The sequence below is a fragment of the Halichoerus grypus genome, chromosome 3 (genome assembly GCF_964656455.1).
Source record: "Halichoerus grypus chromosome 3, mHalGry1.hap1.1, whole genome shotgun sequence".
Lineage (NCBI taxonomy): Eukaryota > Metazoa > Chordata > Mammalia > Carnivora > Phocidae > Halichoerus > Halichoerus grypus.
In genome coordinates, this window is record NC_135714.1 from 172,174,717 (window position 1) to 172,190,948 (window position 16,232).

At 35.0% G+C, this 16,232-nt stretch overlaps 1 protein-coding gene across 1 annotated transcript in view; it reads left to right on the forward strand.

Annotated features, from left to right (window-relative positions):
• LOC118554951 (disintegrin and metalloproteinase domain-containing protein 18-like) overlaps positions 1-16,232 on the forward strand; it is a 181,030-nt gene that overhangs the window by 47,998 nt on the left and 116,800 nt on the right. Inside the window, exons 8-10 of the mRNA XM_078068256.1 lie at positions 13,014-13,085; positions 13,287-13,453; positions 14,410-14,491. Of these exons, the coding sequence (XP_077924382.1) occupies positions 13,014-13,085; positions 13,287-13,453; positions 14,410-14,491 (321 nt within the window). The remainder of the gene's footprint in view (positions 1-13,013; positions 13,086-13,286; positions 13,454-14,409; positions 14,492-16,232) is intronic.

The window sequence follows — 16,232 nt, forward strand, 5'->3', positions numbered from 1 at the left end:
ATCCCAATCTTTTGGTACCAGTTGAGCCCTGATTTATGACCTAGGATGTGATCGATTCTGGAGAATGTTCCATGGGCACTAGAGAAGAATGTGTATTCCGTTGCTTTGGGATGGAATGTTCTGAATATGTCTGTGAAGTCCATTTGGTCTAGTGTGTCATTTAAAGTCTTTATTTCCTTGTTGATCTTTTGCTTAGATGATCTGTCCATTTCAGTGAGGGGGGTGTTAAACTCCCCCACTATTATTGTCTTGTTGTCAGTGTGTTTCTTTGCTTTTGTTATTAATTGGCTTATATAATTGGCTGCTCCCATGTTAGGGGCATAGATATTTACAATTGTTAGATCTTCTTGTTGGATAGACCCTTTAAGTAGGATATAGTGTCCTTCCTCATCTCTTATTACAGTCTTTGGTTTAAAATCTAATTTGTCTGATATAAGGATTGCCACCCCAGCTTTCTTTTGGTGTCCATTAGCATGGTAAATGGTTTTCCACCCCCTTACTTTCAATCTGGGGCTGTCTTTGGATCTAAAATGAGTCTCTTGCAGACAGCATATCGATGGGTCTTGTTTTTTAATCCAATCTGATAGCCTGTGTCTTTTGATTGGGGCATTTAGCCCATTTACATTCAGGGTAACTATTGAAAGATATGAATTTAGTGTCATTGTATTGCCTATAAGGTGACTGTTACTGTATATTGTCTATGTTCCTTTCTGGTCTATGTTGCTTTTAGGCTCTCTCTTTGCTTAGAGGACCCCTTTCAATATTTCTTGTAGGGCTGGTTTCGTGTTTGCAAATTCCTTTAGTTTTTGTTTGTCCTGGAAGCTTTTTATCTCTCCTTCTATTTTCAAAGACAGCCTAGCTGGATATAGTATTCTTGGCTGCATACTTTTCTCATTTAGTGCTCTGAATATATCCTGCCAGTCCTTTCTGGCCTGCCAGATCTCTGTGGATAGGTCTGTTGCCAATCTAATGTTTCTACCATTGTAGGTTACATATCTCTACTCCCGAGCTGCTTTCAGGATTTTCTCTTTGTCTCTGAGACTTGTAAGTTTTACTATTAGATGTTGGGGTGTTGACCTATTTTTATTGATTTTGAGAGGGGTTCTCTGTTCCTCCTGGATTTTGATGCCTGTTTCTTTCCCCAAATTAGGGAAGTTCTCTGCTATAATTTGCTCCAATATACCTTCTGCCCCTCTCTCTCTTTCTTCCTCTTCTGTGATCCCAATTATTCTAATGTTGTTTCATCTTATGGTATCGCTTAGCTCTCGAATTTTGCCCTTGTGACCCAGTAGTTGTTTATCTCTCTTTTTCTCAGCTTCTTTATTTTCCATCGTTTGGTCTTCTATATCACTGATTCTTTCTTCTGCCTCATTTAACCCAGCAGTTAACCCATTTTTGATTACACCTCATTAATAGCCTTTTGATTTCGACTTGCTTAGATTTTAGTTCTTTTATTTCTCCAGAAAGCATTTCTCTAATAACTTTCCATGCTTTTTTCAAGCCCAGCTAGTATCTTTAAAGTGATGATTCTGAACTCTAGATCTGACATCGTACTAATATCCATATTGAGTAGGGCCTAGCAGTCGGTACTACCTCTTGTTCTTTTTGTTGAGGTGATTTTTTCCATCTCGTCATTTTGTCCAGAGGAGAATAGATTAATGAGAGAACAAAATGCTAGCAGGGTAAGAACGTCCCCAGAAAATATATTCTAAACAAATCAGAAAAGACCTGAAGCCCAGGGAAAAGGAAGGGAAAGAAAGAAAAAAAGAAAAAGCAAAAAAAAAAAAAAAAAAAAAAAAAGAAAGAAAAGAAAAAGAGAAAGAAAAAGATAAAAACAGAAAAAAAAACCAGAATATGATCAAATATGATCAGGCTGGTACATAGATCAGTGCCACACACTAGATTTTGGGTGTATTTTGGTCTGTTAGAAGATAGTGCCTCCTAAAATTTTAAAGAAAGAAAAAGTTATATATGTACAAAAATAAGGGTTGATATGATGAAGGGATGGAATATGAGTGTAAAGATGGAAATTATAAAAAAATTTTATAAAAGGAATTGATAAGAAGTTGTTTGAAAAAAGAAAAGAGGATTTAAAAAAAAAGAAAGGAAAAAGGGAGAGAATGTGATCAGGCAGGAGAGTCGAACAAAACCATACACCAGAGATTTAGGGTATATTTTGATCTGTTAGAAGAAACTATCTCAAAATTTTAAAGAGAGTACCACTTATATATATATGCCAAAAATAAGGGTAACTACTATGAAGGGATAGAATAGGACTTTAAAAATGAAAAATAAAAATGTTTTTTAAAAAAGGGATTGATAAGATGTTGGTTGAAAAAGGGCAAAAGAAAAATTAAAAAAAAAAAGAAAAAAGACAGTAAAAAAGAAAATTAACTTTGAAAGACTAAAGAATCATGGTAAAAAAGCCATGAATTCTATGTGCAGTATTCCCCTAGCGCTTGGAGTTCTGCCGTTCTCATTGATCGGTAAACTTCGTCTTGGCTGGCTGTTCTCGCTGATCTTCTGGGGGAGGGGCCTGTTGCCATGGTTTCCAAATGTCTTTGCTGGTGGCGGAATTGACCCGCCCTTGCCCGGTCCGGGCTAAGTAATCTGCTCGGGTTTGCTCTCCGGAGCTTTTGTTCCCTGCAAGCTTTCCTTACAGCTTTGGAGGCAGAGAGTGAAAATGGCGGCCTCCCAATCTCCGCTTCGGAGGAGCCGAGAACTCGGGGTCCCGCTCCTCAGTGAGCCCCCAGAGAAAAGCCATCAGTCACCTCCGTCTCCCCGGTCTCCGGCCGCACTCCATGCTCACCCGGCCTGTGACCGCGCGTTTCTATCTCTGGCAGCCGACCCCGGGTGGAGTCTCCAAACCCAGCAGATCCCTGCGTTTCACTCCCACACCGCTCCTCCCGGGGGAGGAAGGGGAGTCTCCCCGGATCTGCCACTTGTTGGGTCCCTGCTGGAGGAGCAGTGGCCCAACTGTGCCGTGGATCACGGTTTATGGCAACCCCGAGCTGAGAGCCCGTGCCTCGGCTCCGTCTCTGCAGCCGGCTTCCCTGCTCCGATACCTGGGATCTCTGCTGCACTCAGGCACCCCCGGTCTTTCTGTGACCCCGAGGGTCCTGAGACCACACTGTCCCACGAGGGTTCCACCCCCCACTTAACCACCGGAGTGACGTCCCTCAGCGGAGCAGACTTCTAAAAGTTCCGATTTTGTGCTCCGCGGCTCTATCACTTGCCAGAAGTGGCCAATGGAGGCCCCTCTCCCGCCATCTATCCTCCCGAATATTGCCTCAGATTCACTTCTCCGCACGTCCTACCTCCCAGAAAGTGGTTGCTTTTCTGTTCAGAGAGTTGTTGCTCTTCTTTTCTTCAATCTCCTGTTGAGTTCATAGGTGTTCAGATTGGTTTGATCCCTATCCAGCTGAATTCCTGAGACCAGACAAAATCCAGGTCTCCTACTCCTCCGCCATCTTGCTCCGCCCCCCTGGAACATCCTTTTTAGTTTTATTGTTAATGCATTTGTTGGCCTATAGTTTTTTTTTTTTTTACTTTAACATTTCAATTTTCTTGCTAGTTTATGGAAATACCATTGATATGTATATATTTATCTTATATCCTGTGATCATGCCTAATTCAATTGTTAACTCTTTTGAGGATTTTTTTAGTTTCTTATCTGAATAATGATACTTTTAATTTCTCTTTTCTAATCTTAGAATTCCTTTTCTAGTTTTTATATTTTTTTGCTTCTTTACTTGTACTTCCTTTTCTTGCTTTGTCTTAGCTTGGCTTTCTAATACATATGAATGTATTGTGTATATTCCTAACTTCCCCCCCTACATTATAGAGTAGCTATTTTATATACTACTTAATCATATTTTACTCATTTTTACAAATCATGGATTTTTTTTTTACTTAATATTCTGTTTAGGATTTTAGGGTTTATGTTTAGGAAATAATGATATGCAATGTCCTTCCTTATAATGTTTCATTTCATTGTATTAAGCTTACACAAGCCTCATAAAATGAGTTACTATGTTTTGTTCAAGACTTTATACATTATGGGTTTGATCTCTTCCATATGTATTTGGAAACATTCACATTTGAAGCCATGTAGATCTTAAGTTTTCTTAAAGGGAATATTTTTAAGTACTGATTTAATTGCTTTGGCATATATAAAGCAGTTCAGATTTCTTTATTTTTGTTTCACTTTCTGTAAGTTAGGTTTTCAAGGGATTTTTTTCGTATCATTTAAGTTTTCAAATTATTGAAATAATTTGAAATAAGTTTTCAAATTATTGAAATACATTTATTGAAAATACCTTCTTTTTATCTTTAAAAAGTTGGTAACTTTGTAGTGATATCACCATTTCTATTGCTCACCATTGCTATCAGTGATCTTTTTTCACTCTTAAGTTTTATAATGAAGTCATCAAATATGAAAATTAACATTCCCACCAAACTATTTACTAGTCTATAGATTTTGCTTGAATTTTGACAGTTTCCCTACAAATGTTGTTTTTCTTGTGCAGCCTCCAGTCCAGGATCCTACACTCCATTGAGGTGTCATGTCCTTCTTCTCTTCTAATATGTTATAGTATTATGGTATTTCTTTGTGTTTCTTATACCTTGGAACCTTTCTTGTCTTTCCTGATACCATTCTTGTATTGGAGAATACTTTCCAGTTACCTTGCTGAATGTACCTCAATATGAATTTGTCCCATACTTTCTCATGATTATATCGAGATTGTATTTTTTATAAGGATACCAAAAATGTGATCTTTTCTTGTTAAGCTGTTGTTAAGGTAGTGCTGGTTTCATAACATGAATTAGGATGTTTTTACCCTTTTCTTATATTCTGGAAGATTTTGTGTATAGATATTTTAATTTCTTCTCTAAATGTCTGTAAGAATTCACTCTTGTAGCTTTCTTAGGCTAGTGATTCATTTTTTTTGGAAAGTTTTATTGCATATTCCATTTTGATGGTGATATGATTATATATTTTTCAACTTTATGTGTATAATTTTTGGTAAACAGTGTTTTTAAATTTATCAACGTTAAAAAAAATATTGCAGAGTTAAGATGGTGGAGTAGTAGGGGGACCCTAGCTTGCCTTGTCCCTTGAACAAAGCTAGATAAATATCAAATCATTCTGAACACCCAAGAAATCAATCTGAGGACTGGCAGAACAAACAGCCCAACTAGAGGGATAAAAAAGATCACATCATTGGAAGGTAGGAGGTATGGAGACAAGATTTGAGGGAAAAAAGAATTGAGCACTACAGAGGAGAAAGAGCTCTGATCACAGAAAAAGAAGAGAAAGCAGTGTGCATAGGGATTGCACAAGAAAAACATTTCCCTATAACCACTGACTGGAAAAATGAGAGGGGATGATTGTTGAAAGTGTTTATAGTCAGTAGAGCTCAAAGTCTGAAGTTTTTGAAGTTCATGCCATCACCAGGATAGAGCCTGGCAGGCATAACAGTGCTCCTGTGGAGAAGGAGGTCAGAGGCCCAGGAGCTGACAGTTTTGTCTGAGGATCCTCTGAATTGCACTGGGAGAAACAGTTCCCCTTCTTGGAGTGCATTTGGGAGAGGTGACACTGCCTCTCACAGGACAAAAGAGATGGTGGGCACCATTGAGATACCCTGTTCATTAGCATAGGGACAGAGGCACCTGTTGAGGGCAGTTAACCTGGACACTGGCTTTTTGCTGCACTTCACCATAAATCTCAAGCCTCTGCATTTTCATTCAACTGCCCATCTGGGACAAACCAGCCCCAGGCACAGTGTGGCAAGACCCTCCCCCAGAGGATCAGTGTGGGTCTGCACTGCATCATGTTCCTAAAATTTGAAGTTTTGAATCCCAGCTGCGATGCCTGAGATAAAAGACAGGAGCACTGTGCAACTGCGTGGGCAGAAGGCTTGGACAAAGACAGATGAAGGGAGGGATCTGAGGGACCCCTGGGACACATGAGGGGAGATTTTTCACTCTTCTGGGAGGGTTTCCTGAAGAGTGGCAGGTGCAGACTCCCCTCTCTGTGGACAAGAGAGTGGGCTGATGCCAATTTTATCCCCAGCCCATCAGCAAGGATGAACTTGAATGATGAGCAAAGTGCCCACAGTGCAGGCCCTAAATCATACTAAAAGGGTCTAACCAACAAGAACATCTAACAATTGTAAATATTTATGCCCCCAACTTGGGAACACCAAAATATATAAATCAATTAATAACAAACACAAAGAAACTCATCAATAATAATACAATAATAGTAGGGGACTTTAACACCTCACTTACAGCAATGGGCAGATCATCTAGCCAGAAAATAAAAAGGAAACAATGGCTTTGAATAACAGACTGAACCAGATGGACTTAACAGATATCTTCAGAACGTTTCATCCTAAAACAACAGAATACACATTCTTCTCGAGGGCACATGGAAGAGTCTCCAGAATAGATCACATACTGAGTCACAAATCAGGTTTCAAGTAGTACAAAAAACTGAGATCATACCATGCATATTTTCAGGCCACAGTGCTATGACATTAGAAGTCAACCACAGGGGCGCCTGGGTGGCTCAGTCGTTAAGCGTCTGCCTTCGGCTCAGGTCATGATCCCAGGGTGCTGGGATCGAGTCCCACATCGGGCTCCCTGCTCGGCAAGAAGCCTGCTTCTCCCTCTCCCATTCCCCCTGCTTGTGTTCCTGCTCTCGCTATCTCTCTTTCTGTCAAATAAATAAATAAAATCTTTAAAAAAAAAAAAAAAAGAAGTCAACCACAGAAAAAAATTGGAAAGACCACAAATACAATGAGGTTAAAGAACATCCTACTGAAGAATGAATGGGTTAACCAGGAAATTAAAGAAGAAATGAAGAAATACATGGAAGCAAATGAAAATGAAAACACAACAGTCTGAAACTTTTGGGATGCAGAAAAAGCAGTCAAAAAAGGGAAGAATACAGCAATACAGGCCTTTCTCAAAAAACAAGAAAAGTCTCAAATATACAACCTAAACTACACCTAAAGGAGCATGAAAAATAATAGCAAATAAAGCCTAAGTCAGCAAAAGAAGGGTAATAATAAATATTAGAGCAGAAATCAATGATATACAAACAAACAAACAAACAAAATCCAGAATAGATCAGTGAATCTAGGAGCTGGTTCTTTGAAATAATTAATAAGATTGATAAACCCCTAGCCAGACTTATCAAAAAGAGAAAGGACCCAAATAAATAAAATTATGAATGAAAGAGGAGAGATCACAACCAACACCGCAGAAATACAAACAATCATAAGAGAATATTATGAAAAATTTGCCAAAAATTGCAAGTTGGGAAGAAATAGATAAGTTACTATAAATATATAAACTACCAAAATTGAAACAGGATGAAATAGAAAATTTGAACAGACCCATAAACAGCAAAGAATTTGAAGCAGTAATCATAAAGCTCCCAAGAGAATCCAGGGCCAGATGACCTCCCAGCAGAACTCTACCAAACATTTAAAGAAGCATTAATACCTATTCTTTGGAAGTTATTTCAAAAAATGGAAATGGAAGGAAAACTTCCAAACTCATCCTATGAAGCCAGCATTTCCTTGATCCCAAAACCAGACAAAGACCTGCAACAAAAGGGAGAATTACAGACCAATATCCCTGATGAACATAAATGCCAAAATTCTCCCCAAGATACTAGCTAATAGGATCGAACAGTACATTAAAAGGATTATTCACCATGACTGAATGGGATTTATTCCTGGGCTGCAAGCGCGGTTCAACACCCAGAAAACAATGTGATACACCACATTAATAAAAGAAAGGAAAAGAACCATATGATTCTCTCAATAGATGCAGAAAAAGCATTTCACAAAATACAACATCCTTTTTTGATAAAAACTCTATGCAGTGTAGGGATAGAGGGAACACACCTCAATATCATAAAAGGCACATATGAAAGACTCACAGCTAATGCCATCCTCAAGGGGGAAAAACTGAGAGCTTTTCCTCTGTGGTCAGGACCAAGACAGGGATGTCCACCACCACCATTGTTTTTAAACATAGTACCGGAAGTCCTCACCTCAGCAACCAGACAACAAAATGCATCCAAATCAGCAAGGAAAGGCATCCAAATCAGCAAGGAAGAAATCAAACTTTTGCTATTTGCAAATGACATGATACTGTATGTAGAAAACCCAAAAGACTCCACCAAAAATTTGTTGGAACTGATACACTAATTCAGTAAAGTCACAGGCTACAAAATTAACAAAGAGAAATATATTGTATTTCTATATGCTAATAATGAAGCAACAGAAAGAGAAATCAAGGAATTGATCGCATTTAGAATTGCACCAAAACCCATAAGATAGCTAGAAATAAATGTAACTATAGAGAGACTATAGAACATTTATGAAAGAAATTGAAGAGGAATGGGAAAATATTCCATGCTCATGGATTGGAAGAACAAATAGTTAAAACTTCTATACCACCCAAAGTGATCTATACATTTAATACAATCCCTATCAAAATATCACCAGCACTTTTCACAGAGCTAGATCAAATAATGCTAAAATTTGTATGGAACCACAAAAGACCCTGAATAACCAAATCAATCTTGAAAAAGAAAAGCAGAGCTGCAGGCATCACAATTCTGGATTTCAAAGTATATTAACAAAGCTCTAGTCATCAAGACAGAATGGTACTGGTACAGAAACAGACACATAGATGAATGGAACAGAATAGAAAACCCAGAAATGGACCCTCAATGCTATGGTCAAATAATCTTCAACAAATCAGGAAAGAATATTCTATCAAAAAAAAAAAAAAGACAGTCTCTTCAACAAATGGTGTTGGGCAAACTGGATAGCAACATGCAACAGAATGAGACTGGACCACTTTCTACACCGTCCACAAAAATAAATTCAAAATTTGTGGAAGACTTAAATGTGAGACAGCAAACTATCAAAATCCTAAAGGAGAACACAGGCGGCAACCTCTCTGACATTGGCTGTAGCAACTTTTTACTGGACACATCTCTGGAGGCAAGAAAAACAAAAGCAAAAATTAACTATTTGGACTTCATCAATATAAAAAAACTTCTGTGCAGTGAAGGAAACATTAAACAAAACTAAAAGGCAACCTATGGAATGGGAGATGATATTTGCAAATGACATATCTGATAAAAGGTTAGTATCCAAAATGTATAAAGAATTTATTAAACTCAACAACCAAAAACCAAATAATCCAGTTAAGAAATGGTCAGAAGACACAAATAGACATTTTCCCAAAGAAGATATACAGATGGCTAACAAACACATGAAAAGATGCTCAACATCACTCATCACCAGGGAAATACAAATCAAAACCATGATGAGATATCATCTCACACCTTTCGGAATGGCTAAAATTAACAACACAGGAAGCAACAGATGTTGCTGAGGAAGTGGAGAAGGGGAACCCTCTTACACCGTTGGTGGAAAACTGTGAGAGACTATAGAGAACAAAGTGAAGGTTGATGGGGGGGATGGGCTAGTTGGGTGTTGGGTATTAAGGAGGGAACTTATTGTGATGAGCACTGGCTGTTATATGTAAGTGATGAATCACTAACCTACTCCTGAAACCAATATTACAGTGTATGTTAACCAACTAGAATTTAAACAAAAACTTGAAACCTACAAAAGATAAAAAAATAAAATAATTATTGGGATAAACATTTTAATAGTCCATTATTATCCTTTTATTATCTTGTAGGGTGTATATTTTGGCCTCTCTTTTATATGCCTGATATTGCTAATTTATATCATCTCTCATTTTCTTGATAGTACTTATTAGGGTTGTATCAATTATATTCATCTTTTTCAAAGAACCTTTATTTTTTATTCCTTGATTTTTATGTTTATCTCCCAATTTATTGCTTTCTTATATTTTCTTTACTTCCTCCCTTTCAGTTTCTTTCATTTAGATAAGATCACTGATTTTATGCATTTTTTAATTTTCTAATATATACACGTTAAAAATTTATCTCTAGTGAATGAGTAACTGTATAATACAAGGGTTTTTGTTTGTTTCTAGCAACACAAGTTTTGATAAGTCTGATTTTTATCAACATTTCAGTTTTTCTAAATCATTTTCTAATTTGTGTGTGTGTGTGTGTGTGTGTGTGTGTGTGCGTGTTTGTGACCCTTGGGTAATTTAGAATTGTATTGGTTAGATTCAAAATATTTGGGAATTTTCAAGTTATATTTTAGTTGCTCTTATCTAGTTTTATTCCATATTGGTGAAAGAACATAATCTGAATGATGTAAAATCTTGGAAATCTGTTAAGACTTCCATTATGACCCAGTATATGGTCAATTTTGTAAATGGTCCACATGCATTTGGAAAGGATTTATTACGTTCTGCCCTTGTTAGATGCAGTGCTTTCTGTATATTAGTCAAATGTTTTAACTGCATTGTTCAGACCTTCTATATTTATTTCATTTTGCCCTCTCGTCTTATCAGTTACTAAAAGAGTTATCTTAATATCTGGAACTATTATTGTGGGTTTCTTAAATTCTCCTTTTAATTGTGTCCATTTTGTTTTCCATATTTTGGCAATGTGTATTATTTCCTACAAATTAAGCATTGCTATGTCTTCCTTATATATTGAGAATTTTTACCTTGTGAAATAAACCTTTGGAGCTAGTGATATCTTCCAAAGTGTCATGACATTTAGTATATGAAATTATACTCCTACTCTGATGATCTTAAGTATTCTCAGATTGTCATAAATAAGGATTTTTCTATTTGTGTGTTTTATGGGCATATATTTCATATATATAACACCCGTCTAATGCACTGTTTCTTCTATCATAAGGAAAACATTTTGATTAGAATATATTTAACTTCTAATTCATCCAATGGAAATATATAATTAATTTTCCATTACTTTTATTATCAACAATTGTAACAAGTAATCCATTTCAATAACTATCATAATTTTTAGTAAACAAGCTATACAGATTTCTAAGATTTGGTAGGATTCCAATTTTTTTATTAAAAAAATAGCAACTTTTGCAGAAGTATTAAGCATTTTCCAAAATATGACTCCAAAGAACATGTGTTAAGTTCCCAAATAAGTAAGAATTTATGTCCTCTCACCTGGGTGGCTCAGTCAGTTAAGCATCTGCCAATGGCTCAGGTCATGATTCCAGGATCCTGGGATCGAGTCCTGCATCCAGCTCCTTGCTCAGTGGGGAGCCTGCTTCCCTCTCCTGCAGCTCCTCCTACTTGTGCTCTCTCTCTCTCTCTCTCACTTTCTCTGACAAATAAATGAATAAAATCTTAAGAAAAAAGAATTTATGTCCTCTCAAGAATTTACCAGTTTCAAAGGACAACTTATTTCTTTTCTCCTTGCCTTTACATAATTTCATCTTATTTATCAAAACTTTTCAAATCCTTATGCAAAGGAAACAGTAACAAAACAAAGAGGCAACCCACAGAATGGGAGAAGATATTTGCAAATGACACTACAGATAAAGGGCTGGTATCCAAGATTTATAAAGAACTTCTCAAACTCAACACCCAAAAAACAAATAATCAAGTCAAAAAATGGGCAGAAGATATGAAAAGATACTTCTCTGAAGAAGACATACAAATGGCTAGCATACACATGAAAAAATGTTCATCATCATTAGCCATCAGGGAAATTCAAATCAAAACCACATTGAGATACCACCTTAAACCAGTTAGAATGGCAAAAATGGACAGGGAAAGAAACAACAAATGTTGGAGAGGATGCGGAGAAAGGGGAACCCTCTTACACTGTTGGTGGGAATGCAAGTTGGTACAGCCACTTTGGAAAACAGTGTGGAGGTGCCTCAAAAATTTAAAAATAGAGCTACCCTATGACCCAGCAATTGCACTCCTGGGTATTTACCCCAAAGACACAGATGTAGTGAAAAGAAGGGCCATATGCACCCCAATGTTCATAGCAGCAATGTCCGCAATAGCCAAACTGTGGAAAGAGCCGAGATGCCCTTCAACAGATGAATAGATAAAGAAGATGTGGTCCATATATACAATGGAATATTACTCAGCCATCAGAAAGGATGAATAACCAACTTTTACATCAACATGGATGGGACTAGAGGAGATTATGCTAAGTGAAATAAGTGAAGCAGAGAAAGTCAATTATCATATGGTTTCACTTATTTGTGGAACATAAGGAATAGCATGGAGGACATCAGGAGAAGGAAGGGAAAAATGAAGGGGGGGAAATCAGAGGGAGAGATGAACCATGAGAGACTATGGACTCTGAGAAACAAAGAGGGTTTTAGAGGGGAGGGGGGAGGGGGGCCTGGTTAGCCTGGTGATGGGTATTAAGGAGGGCACGTACTGCATGGAACACTGGGTGTTATACGAAAACAATGGATTGTGGATCACCACATCAAAAACTAATGATGTATTGTATGGTGACTAACATAACATAATAAAATTAAAAAAAAAAAAAGAGAAAAACAGAAAAAAATCCTTATGCCACATAAATTTTTAATTCTGTTAAATTTTTTATTTTTATTATTTTAATTTTTTATAATTGTGATTTCTGGTTTTTCTTCAGTAGAAATATTTGAGCATTTTGATTTTTAAATATTTATTTGATTTTTTTTTAACCAACCATGTGACAGGAGGTTTTGTGATTCCCTCTGTGTCATAGAAAATGACTGTTATTTTCTCTGTGTCTAATTGAAGAAATCTCATTATACTAAGGAGGAATCTGTGAAGTTATTTTAGGACCTCTTGATTTCAATATTTTCTGTTTGAGAGTGTCTTTAAAATATGAACAATTGAGAATCTATATCGAAAACCTAACTATGATTTTTGTTGTTTCTTTTATTATAAATGTTATCATCTTTGTATTAATATGCTTTATATTGTTTGACAAATCCTATGGTTTACCTGGCTGGTATGAGCAAGATATACGCACCATAAAAAATTGCTATCACTCACATTTTTTAAAAAATCACTTAAAAATTGTTTTTCAGTATGATTATATGGGATCAGAAATGATGGCTGTAACACAGAAAATTATCCAAATTATTGGCCTTGTCAACACTGTAAGTTTTAAGTTTTTTACATTTATAGTTTTATGAAAAATCATTGAAACTGATTTCTAATCTATCATTACAAATTAATGACTTAAAAATCTTCGATTATTAATATCTAAAATAATAAATTGAACTTATTCTTTATTTTTATGTAGTCTTGAAGTAATGACTAATGTTATTTGAACAAGTATGCCATAAATTTTATTTTAGATGTTTACTCAGTTCAAATTGACTGTGATGCTGTCCTCCCTGGAATTGTGGTCAGATAAAAACAAAATGTCTACCAACGGGGATGCTGATGATTTATTACAAAGATTTTTCACATGGAAACGGGACTATCTTATCCTACGGCCCCATGACATAGCATTCTTACTTATGTAAGCACAATGTTCTACATTAAAAAAGAAATATTAAATAAGTTCATTAATTTGATAATTTAATGCATTTACTGTGTTCTTCAACTTTCTGTAGGCCCCTCTGAAAATTTTAAATGAACATAGCTGTTGCCATGGATGCAGTAGTGTAGTTGAAAATATGATAAAAACAAAAACAACATAAATAAGTTATATAAAAATATATTTTGGAATATAATTTATGTAAAAGACTTGCCTTTCATAAACTTTTATGATGTTAACTATACTACAGAACACATATAAGCTTTAGCTTCTTAATAATGTAAAAATTGGCACTATTCAGTTAATATTACCTATAATATGTTAATACATTTCGTGTCTACTCTTTGACTAAAAAGGATATTTTTGGTAATAATTAATTAAGAAAATGCTTACATTTCAGACAGGCAAGACTTCTTATTCCACAGTTAAAAACCCCTTTTGTTTTAACTTTTAGTAACCAAAAGAGTGCATGCAGTACAAGGGAAACTGAGGAGAATTCAAGATAGTAAAATTTTATCAAGTCTAAGAGTTAGGTGAAGAGAGGAAATTGGATTTAAAGTGAATTGTATGGGCGCCTGGGTGGCTCAGTTGGTTAAGTGTCCAACTCTGGTTTGGCTTGGGTCATGATCTCAGGGTCATGAGATGGAGCCCTGGTTATGCACTCAGAGAGGAGAATGCTTGAGATTCTCTTCCTCTCCCTCTCCCTCTGCTCCTTCCCCCCCAAATAAATAAATAAATATTTAATTAAAAAAATAAAGTGAATTATAGTTTTCAATGATTTGAGCATTTTGTATAATATATTAGATAATACCCAGATCAAAAATTGGTTTGTTTGAAAAATCATTTTAAATTTTATGAGAGATTTAATTTTATAAATAAGCTAATAAATTGTTCTGAATAAGTATGGGAATAAAATAGGCTATACTATAATGATGTAGTTACAGGAAACATCCTAGATATTTGGGAGCAACATTTCCCGGCACAATATGCAATAAAAGCTATGATGCAGATATTGCTATGGTATGTAATTTTTAACCTTCTTTACTATTTTTTCTAAACTTTATATTGTATTTTATATTATCTTATATAGCTAAATAGTGTATAATAAAAGTAGTTCATATTAACTTGACATTTTCCTCTATATGTGATTTATTATTTTGTTGGGACAAAATTATTTTAATCTCAGAAAGTTTATTTAATTATAAATTATAACATAAATCAAAAGTGTAGCATACATTAATACACTTATTCACCAAGTAGGCAAAATGACTAACATTTATATCGGATTTTCTAAGGATGTAAAACCATAGAGCAAAGTTAAAGCCTCCTGTATGTCTACTTTAAATTCAAGAAATAGCAAAAATCATGAATTTGTGCTTCCATTTTGTGTACTTTATGCAATTGTTACAAATGTATGTATCCATTAACTAAATATTATTGTTCTGCATTGTTCTTATTTTATGCATCATTTTCGTACTATTTTGAACAGCTTTTAAAAAGATGCATATATGTTGAATCATATAGCTCCGCTTTTAAAACTTTTATGTTATCAAGTAATACACATTCACTTATTATAAATACAAGTGGTTTTACAGGACTAATACTGAAAAACTGAATCAGCCCCTTGCATAAACTACAGTCCCTGAATTATTTTTTTCATTTTCTTAAAACTTTTCCTCCTGGCTTATACTTTCACTTTCATTTACTATAAATAAAATTTTATTGGAGTATATCATATATAGAGAACTTTGGAAAAATCATAAATATATAGGACATTTAATTTTCACTAAGTCAATATATAGACATAAACATCACGGAGATCAAAAAATAGAATATTTCAGCATTTCAGAAGACCACTATGAATCATATACCTCATTCCACTTACTATCTATACCAAAGAAAACCACTTTCCTGACACTTACCACCAATGGTTAGTTTGGCCTCTTTTTGAACTTTATGTAAATGAAATAATGCAGTGTGTATTCTTGTGTCTGTCATTTATTTGCTCAAAATTATGTCTGTGAAAATTATCCTGTTTATATGTGTAGGAATAGTTTATTCATTTTTTACTCCATATTTCTAAATAATATTCCCATGAAATTTCTTGAGTCTTCAAATTTAGACATCTATTGACTTCCTATCATTGAAGTCAGAATTTAAGACCCTAATAGCTCATCATATTTACATGCCACTTCTTCCATTCTTCCTCTGTAATTATATAACTTATTAGAATTGTGTTTTATTCTCTTATATGGACCAAAAAATGAACTAAAATTAAATTGCCTTCATTGCATAACTTTTGCTTCTTCCAAAATTTGTAATTGTATCATATTGCTTTTGCCCAAATTCTCTAATAAAATTAAAAATTGCCTCTACTTCTCTAAATGTTTCAAAACGTCCTCTTTTTAACACTAGGGACATATCATTATTCCCCCCAATCTCTGTTAGACTTTTTGCATAGGTGTTGTTTACAAATTTTCTATTGTGTCTTCTTTGGAACATATGTATTCTTTTTTCATAACTTGCTTACTCATTTTGATAAGCTATATGTCCCTATAATTTACTAAAAAAAATTGACGTGTATTAAATTGTTTGAGAGTGACATGATTGAAAATATATTTAATTATTTCAAAGATTGTTTGGTTAATTTTACTTTTAAAATAATTGTACCTTGGAATTTTAAAGGTCTTTTGTTTTTTACCATTTCTTTAGAAATTTAATGCTATTCTTATTCTCATTCATTTGTGTGTGTTTTGCTTGT